General features: G+C 43.2%; 1 protein-coding gene across 2 annotated transcripts in view; it reads left to right on the top strand.

The window, feature by feature from the left end:
* LOC132834415 (A disintegrin and metalloproteinase with thrombospondin motifs 7) overlaps nt 1–17,321 on the top strand; it is a 182,272-nt gene extending 164,951 nt beyond the window's left edge. For both annotated transcript variants that reach the window (XM_060853335.1, XM_060853334.1), the window contains exon 24: nt 12,948–17,321. In XM_060853335.1, coding sequence (XP_060709318.1) covers nt 12,948–13,105 — 158 coding nt within the window. In that variant the 3' untranslated portion in view covers nt 13,106–17,321. The remainder of the gene's footprint in view (nt 1–12,947) is intronic.
* The last annotated feature ends 2,493 nt before the right edge of the window (nt 17,322–19,814 follow it).

The following is a 19,814-nucleotide window of genomic DNA, read 5'->3' as shown; positions in this document are numbered from 1 at the left end:
TGGCGTTGATGATTCAGTGTGTTTTTTCTATTTCCATGTTTTTGATGATTACAAAGGTGTCATCAACATATCTGATCCAGAGTTTGGGTTGAATTTGTGGTAGGGCTGTTTGTTCTAACCTTTGCATAACTGCCTCTGCTATGAGTCCCGAGATTGGTGATCCCATGGGTGTTCCGTTGATTTGTTCGTATATCTGATTGTTGAATGTAAAGTGTGTAGTGAGGCACAAGTCCAGTAGTTTAAGTATGCTGTCTTTGTTGATAGGTTCCGCCTCCTGTTTTCTGTTCTGTATGTCCAGTAGGTTGGCTATTGTTTCTCTGGCTAGGGTTTTGTCAATCGAAGTGAACAGTGCCGTCACGTCGAATGAGATCATGGTTTCTTCTTTGTCTATGTGTGTATTCCTGATGACGTCCAAGAATTCCTGTGTTGATTGTATGGAGTGTTTGGATCCGCTGACCAGGTGTTTCAGTTTCTGTTGTAGTTCTTTGGCCAGTTTGTATGATGGTGTCCCTGGTAGTGATACTATGGGTCTGAGTGGGATGTCCAGAGAATTCACCACAAGGGTACACAGGAAAACAACACACACAGACCAAGTCCTAAACTATGAAAGTAACCACCCCAACACACACAAATGAAGCTGCATCAGGACACTATTCAAAAGGGCCACAACACACTGCAGTACACCAGAACTGCAAAAAGAGGAAGAGGAACACCTATACAAGGTATTCGCCAAAAACGGATACCCGCACAACTTTATCAACAGATGCCTAAGAGACAGACCACGGAACGAGGACATGCCACAACCAAAAGGACTAGCCACTCTACCATACATCAGGAGCGTTTCAGAACTGACAGCCAGACTACTACGACCCTTAGGACTCATAACGGCACACAAACCAACAGCCACGCTCAGACAACAACTCACTAGAACAAAGGACCCGATACCCAACATGAGCAAAACTAATGTAGTTTACAAACTACCATGCAAGGACTGCACAAAACACTATATAGGACAAACAGGAAGACAGCTAACAATCCGCATACATGAACATCAACTAGCCACGAAACGACACGACCAGCTATCCCTAGTAGCCACACACGCAGACAACAAGCAACATGAATTCGACTGGGAAAACACTACTATCATAGGGCAAGCCAGACAGAGAACAGCCAGGGAATTCCTAGAGGCATGGCATTCATCCACAAACTCCATCAACAAACACATCGACCTGGACCCAATATACCAACCACTACAGCGGACAGCTGAAACTGACACCCAGAAGCGGCAAGGACAGACCACTATAAATACCGGAAGAAACGTCAAAGAAGCGCTTTGCAGGAGGCTCCAAAGCACTGATGATGTCGCCTAGCCAGGGGACGAAATGTTTGCAACAAAAACTTCCAGCTCGGCGAACAGAACCACAACAATTGTGAATGAATTATTGGATTGATAGATTTTTGCGAGACAGCATATTAAGAGATGTGAAGCAATACAGTGGATCGAATCAGGACACAGGGCAGACACCTATTTTCATTTATTCCTGGGAATATGATCACCACTGACAGGGCCAGCCTGTGTTATTTAATCCGTATTTATTTATTTGTTATTGAACCTGGGGTGGCCATGACCTTGTAGCTTAGTGACTCCACTATTAATTCCCAGGCCCAGGTAATGTTCTAGGGACTCTGGTTCAAATCTTACCATGGTACATGGCTGAGTTTGAATTCATTAAAAAAGAATCTGGTTTAATGATGACCCTTAAACCATTGTTGATTATCGAAAAATCTGGCTCACTAATGTCTGTCTTACATGTGACTCCAGACCCACAGCAATGTGGTTGACTGTCAACTGCCCTCTGGGCAATTAGGGATGGGCAATTAGTGCTGGCCCAGCCAGTGATCCTCTCATCAAGTGAATGAATTAAAGACAGAAGTTACCCTTGTGAAGATAATGGTGGGAGACTCCATCTGAAACTGCTGCAGACCATGTGATGCAGTTACACCCAGACACAGAGTGGGAATCCTAAAATTTTGTCCCAGCCATGATACCATTAGATGTAGAAGCAGATAGATGGGCTGAACAGCTTCCTCCTGTTTCTGTCAGCAGAAGTGATAGATGTGAAAAATCAATCTTGGAGAAACTGTTCCTGATGACCAATCTATTGATGAGGTTATTTTTCAGATGAACTGTTTTTTTTTTAGGTGGGCATGACAGGCTAACCAAAGGGGAATCTGTTGCTGTACATTATGGTAGTTTGCATTTATATAGCACCTTCAACAGAGCAAACAGTCCAACATGGTTCACATGAGCTCCATTGAACAAGTTCAGGCATTATGCCATTTAAGGAGATAGCAGGGCAGATCAGCAAAAACTTAACCAAAGAGGTAGGTTTTTCAGAGTGTCTCAAAGGAAGGGAGAGATGCCGAGAGGTTTATGGAGAAAGTACCAGAGTGTAGGGCCCAGCACAGCAGGCAGTGGTCGGTGGGAACCAGGGATACGTATAGGCTGGAATTGGAGGAGAGGTGAGATCTTGGAGCATTGTGCAGCTGGAAGGGATTATAGACAGTGGGGAAGGAGTAAGCCTCTGAATATGTCACCGAACAAGAATACACTTTAAAATCAAAATGTTGGGACAACCAGGGACCAACACAGGTCAGCAGATATCGGGGTGGGGGCACGGGGAGTGGGGTGCAGGGGTAGTGAATGCACTCAGCAGGATTATTTATTTATTCATCTCGGGATTGTGGGCATCACTGGCAGGACCAGCATTTATTGTCCGTCCCTAGTTGTCCTTTGACAAGATGGTGGTGAGCTGCTTTCTAGAATGATTGAAGTCCATGTACTGTCGGCTGACCCACAATGCTGTTAGGGAGGGAATTCCAGGATTCTGACCCAGTGACACTGAAGGAACGGTGATATATTTCCATGTCAGGATGGTGAGTGGCTAGGAGGGGGTGGTGTTCCCATGTATCTGCTGCTCTTGTCCTTCTAGATGATAGGAGTCATAGGTTTGGAAGATGTTAAGGAGTCTTAGTGAACTTCTGCAGTGCATCTTGTAGATAGTGCACACTGCTGCTTACTAGTTGTCAGTGGTAGAGGGCATGAATGTTTGTAGATGTGATGCCAATCAAGCGGTCTCCTTTGTCCAGGGTGATGTCAAGCTTCTTGAGTGTTGTCGGAGCTGCACCCATCCAGGCAAGTGGGGGGAGTATTCCATCACACTCCTGACTTGTGCCTTGTAGATGGTGGACAGGCTTTGGGGAGTCAGGAGGTGAATTACTTACTGTGAGTTATTTATTCCTAACCTGCTCTTGTAGCACAGTATTTAAATGGCTAATTTTAAAGGCAGACAGCAGAGATTTGATGAGCTCATGTTTAAGGTGGGTGCAAGATAGGGGGCAGTTACAGCAGTGCAGCATTCAATACTAGCAGTAAAATAGCATTGACAGTGGTTCCTGCAAGAGTCATGCTGAGACAGAGCCATCATGGGCAGTGTACACTGAGGTGGAGTTTTCCAATAGTCCATCGCCTGTTTGTCTGAAGTCAGCCAGTGAGGACTGCAGTGTGACTGGAAAGTGAAGCCTGGAGCAGGAAGCAGTGTCCCCATAAGCTGTTTAAGAGGGCCATGTGCAATTGGTCTTAATGACATGACATGTACGTGAACTTGGAATTAATCTATGATCAAAATCATAAAACAAGCTAAACGGAGATAATTAAAATTAATTTGGAGCAATTCCATGTTTGGACTTATTCCAGGCAAAACTACTTTTAGAAAATAATTCTCCCTTTATTCAAACAACTGAATGTTATATTGTTTTGGCAAAGTGCGAACAGTGTCATTATTTTTGGAGGAGTTCTCATGTGAGGCCCAGCAGGATCTGACCAAACCCATCTTGTTAATGACCTACCTCACTCCTGTAGTATCTCTCACATCCTACTCTGTCCCCATCATACCAAGTACCATTCCCAGAACAACTCGCCACTCCATTGATATCCGGCAAAAGTCTGGTATTCCTGCTCCTTTGTTGAGAGATGGCTGTGCACCTGAACACTGTTGGCAATCCAGCAATCACACTCTCACACACGCACAGCACCCTATTCTCAGCCGCTGCTTAACCACCAGCACACACAGGTTGTTTGTCCTTATATACATCACGTCCAAACGTGTGAGGTGATTCACTCTGGAATGAGTAACAGGAATGCAGAGTACTGGACTAATGGTAAGATTCTTGGTCGTCTAGATGAGTAGAAAGATCTCGGTGTCCATGTACACCGATCCTTGAAAGTTGCCACTCAGGTTGATAGGGTTGTTAAGAAGGCATACGGTGTGTTAGCTTTTATTGGTAGAGGGATTGAGTTCAGAGCCATGAGGTCATGCTGCTGCTTTACAAAACTCTGGTGCAGCCGCACTTGGAGTATTGTGTACAGTTCTGGTCATCGCCTTATAGGAAGGATTGGAAGCTTTAGAAAGGATTCAGAGGCAATTTACTAGGATGTTGCCTGGTGTGGAGGAAAGGTCTTATGAGGAAAGGCTGAGGGACTTTAGGTTGTTTTCATTAGAGAGAAGAAGGTTGAGAGGTGACTTAATTGAGACATATAAGATAATCAGAGGGTTAGATAGGGTGGACAGTGAGAGCCTTTTTCCTTGGATGGTGATGGCTAGCACGAGGAGACATAGCTTTAAATTGAGGGGTGATAGATATAGGACAGATGTCAGAGGTAGTTTCTTTACTCAGAGAGTAATATGGGCATGGAATGCCTGCCTGCAACAGTCGTAGACTCGCCAACTTTAAGGACATTTAAATAGTCATTGGATAGATGTATGGATGATAATGGAATAGTGTAGGTTAGTTGGGCTTCAGATTGGTTCCGCCGTTGACACAACATCAAGGGCTGAAGGGCTATAATGTTCTATGGTCTATGGTCAATGCTGTCTAGTCCTCTCTGCTGCTTCCCCACTGCCCAGAGACCACCCACAGCTTGCTATTGTCCAGTCGGTGGGGGGGGGGGGCTTCATGCATCAGCAAGAAATTAGTCAGTTCCAAATATGAGCTTTTATTGACAGCCATCAAACAGGGAACACAAAGTAGATGAAAACAAATCTAACCAAATGCTGTCATCCTGCCCTTGACAGTCTCTGATTGCTGCTGTCCACAGCCTGGAGTCTGGCTGTCAGTCTGGCAGGTAGAGCTCCGTGCAGCTAACTCTGTTATCCACACAGACAGCATCCTCCAGCTCAGTATCCTCATCCCTCCTCCTGGTCAATTACTCCCATTCCCTGGCTTCTCAGCGTCTTATCATATCACCTTGTTGGCTGCTCCACCTGTGCTGAGCACAACACATGATGATAGGTCCATCAGGGCAGAAGTAGGCCTTTTTAAAATTTACTCAATGAATGTTGCCTTTTCTGGCTGGGCCAGCATTTATTGCCCGTCCCAAGTTGTCCTTCAAGTCTGGTCCACCATTCAACGAGACAAGAGCTGATCTGATAAACCACGCCTCCACTTTCCTGACTTTTCCCCATAACCATTACTGATCAGAAACATCTGTCCCTTTCAGCCTTGAATATATGTAATCACCACCCCAGTGGCTCTCGGTGGTAAAGATTCCACACGTGATCCTAGAGCACTCTAAGGATTATTGTCTGCTCCATATGCCCCTGAGCACAGTATGTGCCTTAACTTCATGAAAGTGTCTCTCCAGCCGAGTGACCAACACATTACCCCAGAAAGGGTGTAGCTACTATGCTCTAATCCCCTTCCCATCCCTAGACCATCCTCAACCATTCCATATTCCATTGGAATCGTTAGAGTCTATCATCATCCCTCCATCACTTATAATGCAGCCCTTGGAAGTTCCCCAAATGAATCAGGGTGCAGTTGGTCAGCATTCACCACACATTGCTGCAGATCCAGTTCCAAGTCGGTATGTATAGATCATTCTTCTAAAAATCCAGAATATATAGATGCTATCTATCTGATTTCTCCGCATAGGTCACCCTTCTCAGACCAGAAATCAATCTCCGAAACCTGTGATCCCACTTTTAAATTGATTATATTCATCCTTGGGTAAGGAAACCAAAAGGGATTGCAGTTACGTTGATGTCAAGAAACAGTTTGACATTGGTAAACAAGGTTCCAAAGAACACTGTCACACCTCACTGAGAGAAAATGCTGGAAATTGAGCCCCACTATTCCCAGAGCTGTAAGAAAATTTAAAGATTTTAAAATAAATACACAAAGTTTACTAGTTTATCTGATCTTCAGGCCCAAGTTGACAGAAAGCAGGGCCAGGTTTATGTACTGGACAAGAATTACTATTTATTACAAGCAATTAGACTCTAGCTACAGGTGAACAGTTATAAACCAAAGATTTACCAGGATGTTGCTGATAATGGAGGGTTTGCATTATAAGGAGAAGCTGGACAGGCTGGAGCTTAGGAAGTTTACCTTATAAAGATTTATAAAAGCATGAGGGGCATAGATAAGTTGGGGTGTTCAAAGCCGGGGGCATATTTTTAATCTGAGAGGAGAAAGATTTAAAAAGGATATGAGGGGCAACTTTTTTACACAGAGTGGTTAGTGTGTGGAATGAACTGCCAGCAGAAGTGGTGGATGCGGGTACAGTTACAACATTTAGAAAACATTTGGATACGTTCATGAATAGGAAAGGTTTAGAGGGATATGGGCCGAGTGCAGGCAAGTGGGTCTAGTTTAGTTTGGCAACATAGTTGGTGTGACTAGCTGGACCGAAGCATCTATTTCCGTGCTGTATGACTCTATGAATACAAATTAAAAGTCTAATCCTCTTATAAACTTCCCCTTACACACACAGACAGACAATCACATAGTTGTTGCTAGACAATGATCTCTATTATCAATAACTGGTCATTAGTCCATAGACCAACAACTTCATATTGCCAGCAAACACTCCACCTGTATGTCCCTTGGCTTCAAATCATCTGTAACATACGTGTCAGTTACAGCTTGTTCACCAAGTTGTTTACATGAGGCTCAGGTTGCCTGCTTTCAAAACACACGGCCATCCTCTCATTGTAGACCCCAACTTCTTAAAAAGCATCTTAAAAAAAACTACAAAATTCCAACAGGACGAGACAGGGTAAACACAGGAACAGTGTTCCCAATGTCCGGGAAGTGCAGAACTAGGGTTCACAGTCAAATGGTGCGGGACAGACCATTTATGAGCAAGGTGAGGAGAAATGTCTTCACCCAGTCAGTAGTGAGCCTGTGAGATTCTCTGCCAGAAAAGGCAACTGAGACCAAAACATTGAATGTTTTCTGGAAGGCATATACATAGATCTTCAGGCTAAAGGGATGGAATAGTATGGGGAGAAAGTGGAAATACAGGACTGAGTTGATGAATCAACCATGATCCATGGCATAGCAGGCGCGAAGGGCTGAAGGGACCACTCCTGCTCTGATATTCTGTTTCTCAGCCCAAAATTACAACACAAATGTTTTGGAGATTTTGGATAGAGAACAGTTAAAGATTAACTTATTCTGTTTCTGTAGTTACTAAGACAGCATTGGCTGACCTTTTGGAAAAGCTGTTTTTATTTTGGGTACAAGTGAACTATTGAATGTTTTTGTCAGCGCCCAGTGTCTTGTGTGCCCTGAAATAAATACATCCTTTTGAAACACTCTTGGTGTTCAGTTGCCTGTGACAGATTAAAGGGAAGTCACCCATAGCTCTCGCAGTGGCTTTCTCTCAGTAATTTGGCAGTGCCAGGATTGCAACACATTAAAGCATTCCTCATTGTCTCACTCCTCATGATCTGGAAGATTTATTTCCTCTCACCTTCATCCCTTCTGCAGTAATTTGGCCTCTTGTCACATTTGGCTCATTAACACCTTCTTGTTTTCCACTGCCAACCTTTTAAAGGGAATCTGCAGACCCCTGGACATGTCAGTGGAAATGATTCACCTCCAAACCGATTTGCCAGCTGTTCTGAACAACATAATGCCACAATTCCCCTAAAATAAAGAAGATACAGGGATGGGATTTGTTGGAGTGAGGCATCATGTCATTAGACTTTTTCTACACAATTCAGCTTCAAAACCCATCCTGAGCTAAAAGGTTTCTTGTTGGACAATTAATTAAGATCCAACCAATCTCCTGATGCCTCATGTATTAAGTTGGGATAAGGCCCAACACCTTTGGATCTTGTGGAGTGCAAGCCTAAACCCATAGCTCTCTGATTATTCCTGATTAACCTTCCAATCCAGTGCGTGTTCACACAGTTGTTTACACGATGCATACAATGGGGGTCAGGCTGCCTGCTTTCAAAACACATAGCCGCCCTTTCAAACATTGGTTTTAAAACAATGCTCTCTCATTGTAGGCCCCAACTTCTTAAAAAGCATCTTAAAAATAACCTACAAGATTCTAACAGGACTAGACAATTAAGTGCAGTATGATGGTGAGCACCGCTGCCTCATCGCAGCCGGGACCCAGGTTTGGTTCCACCCTCATTATGTGGAGTTTGCACATTCTCACTGTGTCTGCGGGGGTTTCCTTCCACAGTTCAAAGATGTGCAGGTTAGGTGGATTGACCATGGTAAATGTGGGGTGTGGGTGGGATGCTCTTTAGACAGTTGGTAGAGCCATGGTGGTTCAAACGGTCTCTATCTGCACTGTTTCCGCAGATATCCCTTTATACTTAGAGAGTTGAACTAAACTATTGTGGAAGTTTTAGAAATGAAGATTCCTTCCTCTGGTTAGAGGCTGTATGAGCTGCATTGCGGAGCCAATCCCTGATGGGAATATAACTGTACCAAGGATTCCAGTCTCAGGGTAAAGCTTTGGTCCAGTAGCTTTGGGATCAGGATAAATATGTTCATGCAGAAGATTGTGAAATTTTGGAATTCTCTTTGCCAGAGAGCTGTGGATGTTCAGTCATTGAACATTTTCATCGTTTAAATTATTGCATATTAAAGCAAATAACATATTGTGCGACACATCGTGCTACTGCTGTTCTGATGAAGGGTCACTGGACCTGAAACTTTCATTCTATTTCTCTCTCCACAGAAACTGCCAGACTTGCTGAGTTTATCCAGCATTTTCTATTTTTGTTTCAGGTTTGCAAGAACCGCAGTTCTTGGTTTTACTAACATAATTAGGTTTTTTTGGGAAATTGGAGTTGAGTTAGAAGTTCAGCCTTCTTCTGATAAAATGGTGGAGCAATATTGAAGGGCTGAATGGTCTATTTGTGCTGTTCTTTATGTTTTTATGTTCTTCATTTGCCATCAAAATAACTAGCTGCACCCAATGGGTTGTGTTATCAATGTGTCTTTCTGTGGATGTGAGATAGAAATGGAAATGAAGCCAGCCTCCCCCATCCTTTGGACGAGTCCACCATTATGGACAGTCTAGACATATCCGAGACAATAGGATAATGGGCAGGTCAGAGGGGAATGGGTAAGGCCTTAGCCCAGCCTGAATCAAGTGATTGAAGTATTTCGGGGGATAACAGAGAACTTCATCAATCCTGTCTGTCTGCACAAGATTATTTCCTCCAAGTTTCTCACTTTGCCCTCTTCTAACTCTTTTTGGGAATTATTTAAAATTATTTGTTCATGAGGGCTTTGATGGTATTTGTTACCCACAAGTGGGGGCAGTGGAGGTGGCATCTACATTGCTGTTAGGGAGGGGGTTTAGACCCAGTGACAATGAAGGAACGGTGATATATTTTCAAATCAGGATGATGAGTGGCTTGGAGATGAATATCCCTCTAGCTGGTAGAGGTTGTTGGTTTGGATTATGCTGAGGAAGGAGTCTTGGTGGTCTGTTATAGTGCATCTTACATACAGTACACACATGCTGCCACTATGCTTTGGTGGTAGAGAGAGTGAATATTGGAAGCAGTGGATGGGGTGTCAATCAAGCGGGCTGCTTTGTCTGGATGGTACAAAAACAAAAACAGAAATTGATGGAAAACTCGATCGGTCTGGCAGCATCTGTGAAGAGAAATCAGAGATAACATTTCTGGTCCAGCAAACCAACTCCAGAACTGTTGGTAGCTCATAGAAAAATTGATGTTTATGCAGAAGATGGGGTGGAGAAAGGGGTGACAGTAAATGGTAGGTGTAGATAGAGCCCAAAGAGAGAGAAAATCAGCTGGATAGACAAAACAGTGGGTAAAGGTCAGCCTGGGAGAATGGATAGCAGCTGCTGGAGACTATTAATAGCTGACAATGGTCGAAGACCATGTGATGACAGGGCCTGTTGTGTGGGGGTTGGGGTAAGAACATGGTCACAAGTCCTAAAATTGTTGGACGTTGTGGGGTGTTGGACTGACAAGCAAATGAATCTCAGGGTCTCCTTCGTGGAAAAAAGTAGATGGGCTGTGAAGCGTTTACCCAGCCTATGTTTCGTGTCCTTAGTGTAGAGGAAACCGCACTGTGAGCAGTGAATGCAGTAGACTAGATTGTGTGAAGGTGTGTCTGGGGCCTTGGATAGTGAGGAGGGAAGAAGTAAAGGATGGTTTGAGCTTCTTGAGTGTTGTTGGAGTTGCACTCATTCAGGCAATTGGGGATTATTCCATCAAACTTTTTGACATATCTCTTGTAGACAAGGAGACAGGAAATAGTTAGTTGCTTCAGATTTCCCAACCTCTGAGTCATCAGTAACCACAATGTATTTGGCCAGTCCAATGATGTTTCTGGTTCACGGTGATCTCAAAGATGTTGATTCTGACAATTAAATGTCAAGGGAAGGTCATTAAACTTGCTCTTATTGGATATTTGTCTGACATTTGAGTGACATAGCTATGACATTTTACTGATAAGACCAAGTATGAAGTAAGTCCAGATGTTGCAGGATATGCTTCAGTATCTGAGGAGTGCTGAATGGTGCTGAACATTCTGCAGTCATCAGCAAATATCCCTAATTCTGACCTAGTGATGGAAGGAAGTTCCTGAGGATTGCTTAGACTCAGAATACCGTCCTGAGGAAATTCCACCTACTCCCTGAAACTCTCTCCTTAATCCTTAAAACTGATTTTGTCAATCTTGAAACTCATTCCCTAATCCTTTGTGATATTTTATGTGATAACAGTTCTACCTAAATTGTTGATTTTGCCCTTTGCTTTACAAAAGGAACAAGACAAGACTAGCAGGTGACCCTGAGGGGATTAAGAGTAGCCGAACAGACTCAGTATGTTGTCAAAGAGATTGCGAAGGGACTGTCCGCCCATTAAGACTCCTTGATGTATTTATAAATTGTGCCCCAAAAAATCCAGTTCCATTTAAGGAGGAGGTAGTGGATAAATTGGCTGTTGTTATCATCGAATGAAAATAACCCTCCTCTTCCAGTGCCATCTGTTAAATAAATAGGAGAAAGATGAAAAAGCCACGTTTTTTTCCGGAAGTGTGATACTCGGTGAAAATTCTTCAGAGATTAAAACACCCTCCAGCCTTTGAAACACAAGTGTGTCAACTTTATTCATTCCTGCAGAAAGCTTTAAATTAATGAAAGAATTCCAATTGCATTGTTACATAATCATAACTTAGAGTCAGCACCTACTACCAACTGACAATGTTTATTTATTTGACACCACCCAGTTCAAAACAGAGGTGCACCAAAGGCAAAAAAAACAGAATAGAGATCAAGGAGGAACAAGCAGGTGGTGCCCACAAGCACCATGTCATCTTTTGATGTGACTTTAGATGGGGTGGATATGTTTCAAAAGTAAGATTGGTTAGCTGCATATTTAAATGAATCACTGGTGTCTGTGACAAGGAGATTTTTACCAGAACAGAGACATTACAGAAACCAACTCTTTCAGGCCTCGTAGGCTAATGCTGGTTTCTGGTTTCCTCACCAATATTTATCCCTTAGCAATGAAAACAGATGTCAGGCCAACATCAAGTTGTTTTTGTGGGGGCATGCTGTGCAAATCGCTGTATTTCCAACATTACAAGCAATGACTAACTTCACAAATATGACATTGGCCATGAAGCCCTTTAAGACGTCATGAAAGAACAAATATCAGGTTTTTTTTCCCTTCCTGGGGTAATAATGAGTTATTATAGAATCTTGTATTCCCTAAAGAGGCCATTCTGCCCATCACACCAATGCCACCCTCTTTATGAAAGCAAACCAATAGCTCCACTCTCTGCTCTGTTCCCAAAGCCCTTCAATTTTCTCCCCTCCAAGTACTCGTCCAACTTTTTAAAAAGGTTTCTATTGAATCTGTGCTCTTAGACATCGCATTCCACACCACAACTCAGAATGTAAACAAGAGCTGCTCCTCATCTTCCTTCCAACTCCCTCGCCACTTTCTGTATCTCTCTGTCCTCTGGTTCACCGACTCTCATGCCTGAGGAGTTGGTTTCTCCTTATGCAAGTTATCAGAACTCTTCATGTGGTTTTTACAATAGGAGTTGGTTAGCTCAGTTGGCTAGACTGCTGCAGTGTGAAACAGAGTGACAGCAACAGTGTGGACTCATGGAATAGATGGAATTATACCTTTACTCTATAAATACTAAGCACCTGTGAAAGGAGCTATGTTGTGTGACACCAGATCACCTGGAACTTGACCCTGGGTCCAAGTTATGTCCTTGTTTATCATTGTCTGTATACAGTTATATTCAAGAAGGCCTGTTGTTGTTCATTTTCAAGAGTGTGGGTCACATCTTACTACAGGTTCCATCACTGTACTGACTGTGCTAGCTCATGAAGACTTGCCTCCATCTCTTGTGATCCACCTCAATCACTTGTTTCAGTCATTTGCCAGAGGGAGATTTGGTCCCTTATGGATTAGGGCTAATTACCTTAGTCTCATGAAACACAACAGCCCCCTGGGTGGGCTACTGCCTGGTAATAGAATTACAAAGCAGAGGAAGGAGAGTGAGAGGAGAAGAGCTGGGACTGACTGCTTCACACTAACTGATGTATATGTGTTCATGTTTTTCCTTTCCTTTAGGTTACACCTGTGAACGGGATCGGTTGACGTTTGCCTTCTGCCAGACCCTTAAGCTGCTGGGCCGGTGCTACCTTCAAACAGTGCGGGCACAGTGCTGCCAAACCTGTCAGTCACATGGGGTACGAGACCGTGGCAATGAACGCGTCTCAAGGAGATGAGAAACCAACACCGACTCCACAAGAAAAACTTCTAAAAAAATGCAAGAAAATAAAGAAATTACAGGGACTGAAAGGCACAAAAGCAATTCAGGAAAAAGAGAGATTTGTAAGAAGCCACTTGCTCTCTCTCTTTCTCTCTCTCTATACACATATATATATATATACGTATATATAAGGAAGAATCTTTCTTTCAGTATTCTTGTTTATGCAACCATTTTGACAGGACAACAATCCTAACTGCTGACTGCAGCCAGAATAAGGCATAACAGTGTCAGGATTGCTCCACATGGTCTGAGGCCTAGCGGTTGCTATAGATACATACCATATTCTCAAATAAGTGGTGCTCCTAATATTTAAGAATGACACCTCTCCCATTAATAACACAGCCATGTGTCTTCTGAAAGTGGTTCTGCAAGTTCCATTTTTGCGAGTTTTCTTAAAAATTGGAAAAGCTGTATTTAATGGCACAAATGGTGAAAAGGCAGAAGGTGCCAATGTGGTGCTGCGGTGTTGGACCAGCATCCTTTAACCTTTCCTTGGGTGTTGCTGCAGGGCAGCACAGAACCTTTATGTACTTGAATTTTTTTTAAATCCTATTTTATTTTCGAGTTTCAAAAGTTAAGTTTAGGTGAGAGATCATGTGTCATTCTGACTAATGTACAATGAAGACGGGCTGGAGTCATGGTGCTAATAATCATTAAAAACAGCTGCACAGCAAATTGTAAGGTGCTGCCTAATAATACAGTACAATACATGCAGGTCTGTGCTATTCCTTCTACTGAATATTTGTATGGATGTAGCCATGGTAATAGTAACTGAAATGCTTTGTAAATGAGTCACATATAACAACTATTGGTGTCATTTAAGCCTCTATTATGGATTCTCTACAGGATTGTACAAAATGACATTTTTCTCCAAATATTATGTCAGCTGACCACCTCATTCCTTGGTTTCAGTCTCTCTGTTACATCCTATGATGCCTTCCACATTGGAAATTGCCACTGCCTGAGCTTGCCTCTCTTAGAGTTTTGTTTTCCCCTAGAGTAATTTAATTGCTGTTTGACATCGTCTGCCTCCTCTCCCATATCTCACTGTGTCACAGGGAGTGTTCTGAGCTCAGCAACCAGCTGTGTTTTCAGAATGGAGTCTTTACTAAAATGTGTCTCAGAGGCTGCCTCTAGAATCTGTGCCCCGTGGTAGAGGTCAGCTGGCAATGGCAGATCAGGAAGGATGTTTGTGCATGCTTGTGTTTCGGTCCAAACAGAGATAACAGCAGAGAGGCTCCTTCAGATGCACCGTCCTCCATCTTGAGAGTAGAGTGGAAAGAAGTGAAGCTACCTACTTTGGTAGAACAAACAGAGTGTCTCTGAAACGGTGAGAGTTTGGGAAGTATTGAGATCTGAAAGCACCTGGGTGTCATTGTTCCTGAGTCACTGAAAGCCAGTGCATAGCTACAGTAAGCAATTCACAGAGCCAAACATCACAAAACGATGTGAGTACATGAGTAAGGGTTACAGCTGTATGGAACCTCGATGAGATCACACCGAGAGGACTGTGTACTATTTTGGCCATCTTCCCTAGGGACAGATATTTTTGCCATCGAGGGAGTGCAGTGGTTCCTGGATTAATGGAATTGTTCTACGAGGAAGGATTGAAAAGACTGGGCCTGTATTCTCTAGAGTTTAGAAGAATGAGAGGTGATCTTACAGAAATGTGTAAAATTCTAAACAGTGCTCAACAGGCTAGAAGCAGGAAGGAAGTTTCCCTTTGCTGGTGTGAGTTCCAGAATCACAGGTATGGTCTCAGAATAACGGCTAAGCATGAGGATTAAGATGTGGAGGAGTTTCTAAACTCAGAGAGCAGTGAATCTTTGGAATTCTCTACCTCAGGAGGCTCAGTCATTCAGTATGTCCAAGAAGAAATCAATTGGTGTTTGGATGTTAAAGCCATCAAAGGATATCTGGTGATGAGTAGGAAAGTGGCATGGAGGTAGAAGAACAGCCATGATCTTGTTGAATAGCAGTGCCGGCTTAACGGACTGACCGACCTGTTCAGTCTTCCTGCATTGCTACGACCCGATCTATCATGTACTTCAGGTGTTGTCCCCTTGATTCCCTCTCACACACTACAGGATGTTTCTACGCACGATTGCTAACTCGGAGTTCACCTCATGCATGTAATCTGCTCAGCCTTGTCCCGCAGCCAGGTCCCTATCATTACACACTCCCAAGTATTTTCATGGACCCCTCAAGAGTCCTTTGTGTTTGCAGCTCCTGTTCAGCGACAACTCCATAAGGCTGAGGGGATGTACCTGTGACCCACTGTCTTCTCACTCCATACACTCCTTTTATTAAAGTTTCAGCCGTTCAGGCTGTCTTTAACAGATCAAAGGCTAGGGGCATTCCTGGGTTTGGACAGTGGCATGATGGAAATTCAATCAGCCACATCTGGGTGGCTGACTAACTCTGATTATTGAAAAGCTGCCCACTGCTTATTCTGCAGGTAATTACTCTCTCTTTCTGTTGATTATTGCCACCCTGTGTATCACAATAGTGCCAGCTTGCTCTGATTTTGTTTTGTGTAAACCTTTGGCTTTAGCTAAATTAAAACCTGCATTGCACTCCCGAATATTTCTGAGTTACCACATAGTATCTCTGACATACTGAATGCTCAGAAACTGCACATCTCAGGACAGAGTGGTATTCATTATGGATCAGATAATAAATCTCGCAACACCAGGATATAGATCAACAGGTTTAATTGAAAGAACTAGCTTTCAGAGCGCTGCTTCTTCATCAGGTAGCTGTGGAACAGGACCATAAGACACAGACTTTATAGCATCAGAATACAGTGTCATGCAACTGAAATGATATATTGAACAAATCTAGATTGCTGTTAAGTCTTTCATCTTTTAGAATGGCTTGCAGGTTTTGGTTCATTAATATATAAATTCCAGAACTTCTTTTAAGTCACATTCTTGAGATAACTTAAGGTTTTATAGTTACCGTGCTTCCAAATAAGCCTGTTGGACTATAACCTGATGTAGTGTGATTTTTAACTTTGTACACCCCAGTCCAACACCAACTCCTCCACATCATGGATCAGGTTAGTGTACATGTCATTCTCAGCAAAGATTGTGATAATTCAAATTGTGTGCAGAAGGGACAGCTATTAGCAAGCGCAGAGGAGCTGGGAGTATGTTCCAGTGTTTGAACCTCAACTGGGTTAAAACAAAAGGTATCATTGTCCTGGTCAGTGAGACCGGTGAAATCATAAACAGCTGTTACTCCCTGTGAGATGTGACTGTGCTTCTAGTGCGAATTCTCACCTCAGTAATCACTGAGTATGTGGCTGTCATGGTCTATTAAGTCACAGCATTAACACAAGGATAAGAGACATGGACCATAGATTATAATCTGAACAATGAAACATTCTCAAGCATGGAGACAATCTGTCGCTGTAATTAAAAAAGACCTCTCTCCTTTCTCCAGTACAATTAAACCGGACTCTTTCACCTGTGGCTCCTTATTCCAAAGTCAGATCTGATTAATGAGGTGAAATGTCCTATCTGCATTCTCTTTCTGCCTCATTGTCTCTCTCCCTCTCCCTCTCTCTCTCTCTCTATCTCTATAACTCTCTCTCCCTCTGTCTCCCCCTCTCTCCCTTTCTATCTCTCTCTCTCTCTCTTTCTTTACCTCTCTCTCTGCTGCACACCTCCTAATTGAGATGAATTCAGAAACAGATACAATCCCAGTTTTCAGGGGGACAAGCTGATTGAGCAGACTGCCACAAAGTGAGCAGTGGCTGCAGACTCAATTAGAGAGCCCACAAGCCTGGCCTATGTGTGAAATCGGAGAGTGTTTCTCTTGAGATTTGTGTTTAAGATGCAAGGTGTAAGGAGAGGAGGTTGTCCTGTGCTCTACCTGATCGGAAATATTCGATGCTGGCACTGAATGTGAGATTAGATAGACCAGGGATTTCTTTCTCCCCTGCACTGAGCGCTGCATGAAAACAAACACAAGTCTCTTCAAACCCCAGAATAAATCCATCACAGTCCGTTCAGTCATTACTGTTAGTATTTGGAAAGAAGTTTCCCATTTGGGTTACTGTGATGTTACTTCGAAGGAAGTGGAGGCTTGGCTGTGCAAGTTCATGTTGAGCTCAGCTGAAAAGTTCAATGTTCCAGGCAAATTTTCTGTTTATGGTACTTTTATTAAACGTGTATTTATCAAATGCTCTGACTGCAATATTTTATTCAGATGATGGCAGGATTTTATAGAAAGGGTTTCTGTTTTCTTCCCCATTTTGATAATTAATCTTGATTGTTGTAAAAAAAATGTATCCAGTTCATTGTAGGCAAAATCCTGCAGGTGCTGGAAATGTGTCACAGACACAGAGAATGATGGAGAAACTCAACAGCTCTGGCAGTGTCTGCGGAGAGAAACAGAGTTAACACTCAGAGTCTTCTGAAGTGGAATTATATCTGACTTGAAACATTAGCTCTGTTTTTCTCTCTCTGCAGATGCTGCCAGACCTACTGTGTTTCTCCAGCAATTCTCTGTGTTTGTTATGTTCAGTTCATGAAAATCCTTCAAGACAGGAGATCTGTCATCCTTACCCAGTCTGACCTCCATGTCACTCCACACTCTCAGAACTATAGTTGACTCTGAACTACCCGCTGAAATGCCGAGCAAGCCACTCAGTTCAGGGGGCAGTTAGGGACGGCAAACACACTCAGAACAAATGAAAGAGAGGGATAGCACCATTATTGAACCAATGACCTACCGACACTCATTTGATCCCAAATTAGGACAGCTGAAAGTTTGTCACTTCCCTTCAGAGCACATTATTCAGTAATTGTTGTTTTATTCTCCCCTTCAGTTACAACATCAGAGGTTCTGTGACTAATATAAAACATCCTAATGGCTTCATGACAGCAGTTCATGTAATTGAACACTGAATAGGTTTTCAGATATAAAGGAGCTTCTTCAAAGTGGAGAGAGAAATTGAGAAATGGAGAGACATACAGGCAGGATCCAGAGGACTGCAGAAGGGTACAGGAGAATTTCCCGAGTAGTGGAGTGACATACCAGGAGAATTCCAAGAAAGTGGAGAGACGTACAGAGTTCCAGAGCGGAGGAGAAGGGAGAGGCTTCCAGAGGGAGTTCCAGAGCGGAGGAGAAGGGAGAGGCTTACAGAGAGAGTTCCAGAGGGGAGGAGAGGTACACAGGGAGGTTTCTAGAGGAGGAGAGGTATACAGGGAAAATAGTCTGGACCCGAGTTGTGGCCAGCATAAGACCTCAGTGTTGGAGAGTGCAGATATCTCAAGAGGGTGGTCAAGCTGCAGAAGGCTAGCAGGAGGTGGTGGGTCGAGGACCTGGAAGGATTTAAAATCTCACTATTAAAGCATTGTTGAACCTGGAACACATGCAGGCCGGAGTGAGCAGAAAAACCTACTGCAGTGGCCAGGGAGAGCACTGTGTCATCACATCCTCAGCTGTATGTTTCTGGAAAACCAGCCAGGGTGTTGGCAACCAATGGCCCTAGGAGACCATTTCAGAGAAGTGTTTTTCTTTATAACCTAACTAAAGGCTGGCGCTGGTTACAAAATGCTCTTTTCTTCATTTTATTTCCCTCCCTCTGAGCAGACTGCATGGAAGCAGGGAGGCAACATCACACACAACCTCCAAACAGATCTGGCAGGACAGCAAACTATTTCCAACTAAACCTGGAGTTAAAGTGTTTTAACAGGGGAGCAGAATTAATAAACATATAAATAAAGGTGGATAATGAAATTCCTCCCATCACAATGAAGACAATAGAAAAAGAGATAAAGAGTAAAAAGCAATTATAAAAATATTTTAAAAGAAATAGAAGTCATAATTAATTTTGCAGAAATGTGAACGTGCAGCTTCCTGTGAAGTCCAGACTGTATCCTCACAGCCGTCTAGACATGGAAACTGTCTGAAATTGTTCAGGAGGAGAGACTTTAACTGAAGCAGGTGGCAAGTTGAGCTGACTGGAAATAAGATTGGTAAGTGAGAACCTCATCTTTGAAGGTGTTAAGAGTGTGTCTGCATATATCTGTGTCCGTGTATTTCTTTGCCTGTGCAGGTTGATGGGTGTGTATAAAGTCATGAAGCTCACAATATTGACCCATGTTCATAATGTGACCTCCATTCTGTGTGTGTGTGTGTGTGTGTGTGTGTGTGTGTGTTAGAGTACAGGTGTATGCACCTACAAACCAGAGTGCCGCTATCCTGAGGACTGATGTGGACTATACACCAATGTTCAACTCATTGTGTGTACTTGTGTGTGTGTGAGATTGAGAGTGAGTGTGCGTATCTGTGTGTGTATGTATTTGTGTGAGAGTATGTGAGTGTGCGTGGGAGTGTGTAAGAGACTGTATAAGTGAAAGTGAGTGTGTGACTGTATGAATATAAATGATTGCAAGTGAGAGTGGCTTCAAGTTTTGAAACAATCCTGTGAAACCTAATCAGACACCTCCTTGGAGCTAAGTTGCTTTATGAGGAGATAAATGAGGGAAGGAGAACTGTCTTATATCTGCTCCCAGCTTTTATAAGCTCATGCCTGTTTTCAAATTCCTCCATAGCTTTAGTCCTTTTTCTCACTGTAATATCCTCCAGCTCCACAATGCTCCGAGATCGCTGTGCTTCCTGAACTCTGCAGTATTGTGCTTCTCCTCCCT

The sequence above is a fragment of the Hemiscyllium ocellatum genome, chromosome 39, assembly GCF_020745735.1.
Source record: "Hemiscyllium ocellatum isolate sHemOce1 chromosome 39, sHemOce1.pat.X.cur, whole genome shotgun sequence".
NCBI lineage: Eukaryota > Metazoa > Chordata > Chondrichthyes > Orectolobiformes > Hemiscylliidae > Hemiscyllium > Hemiscyllium ocellatum.
Note: the sequence above shows the minus strand (reverse complement) of the source record. Positions and strands in the feature narration are given on the sequence as shown.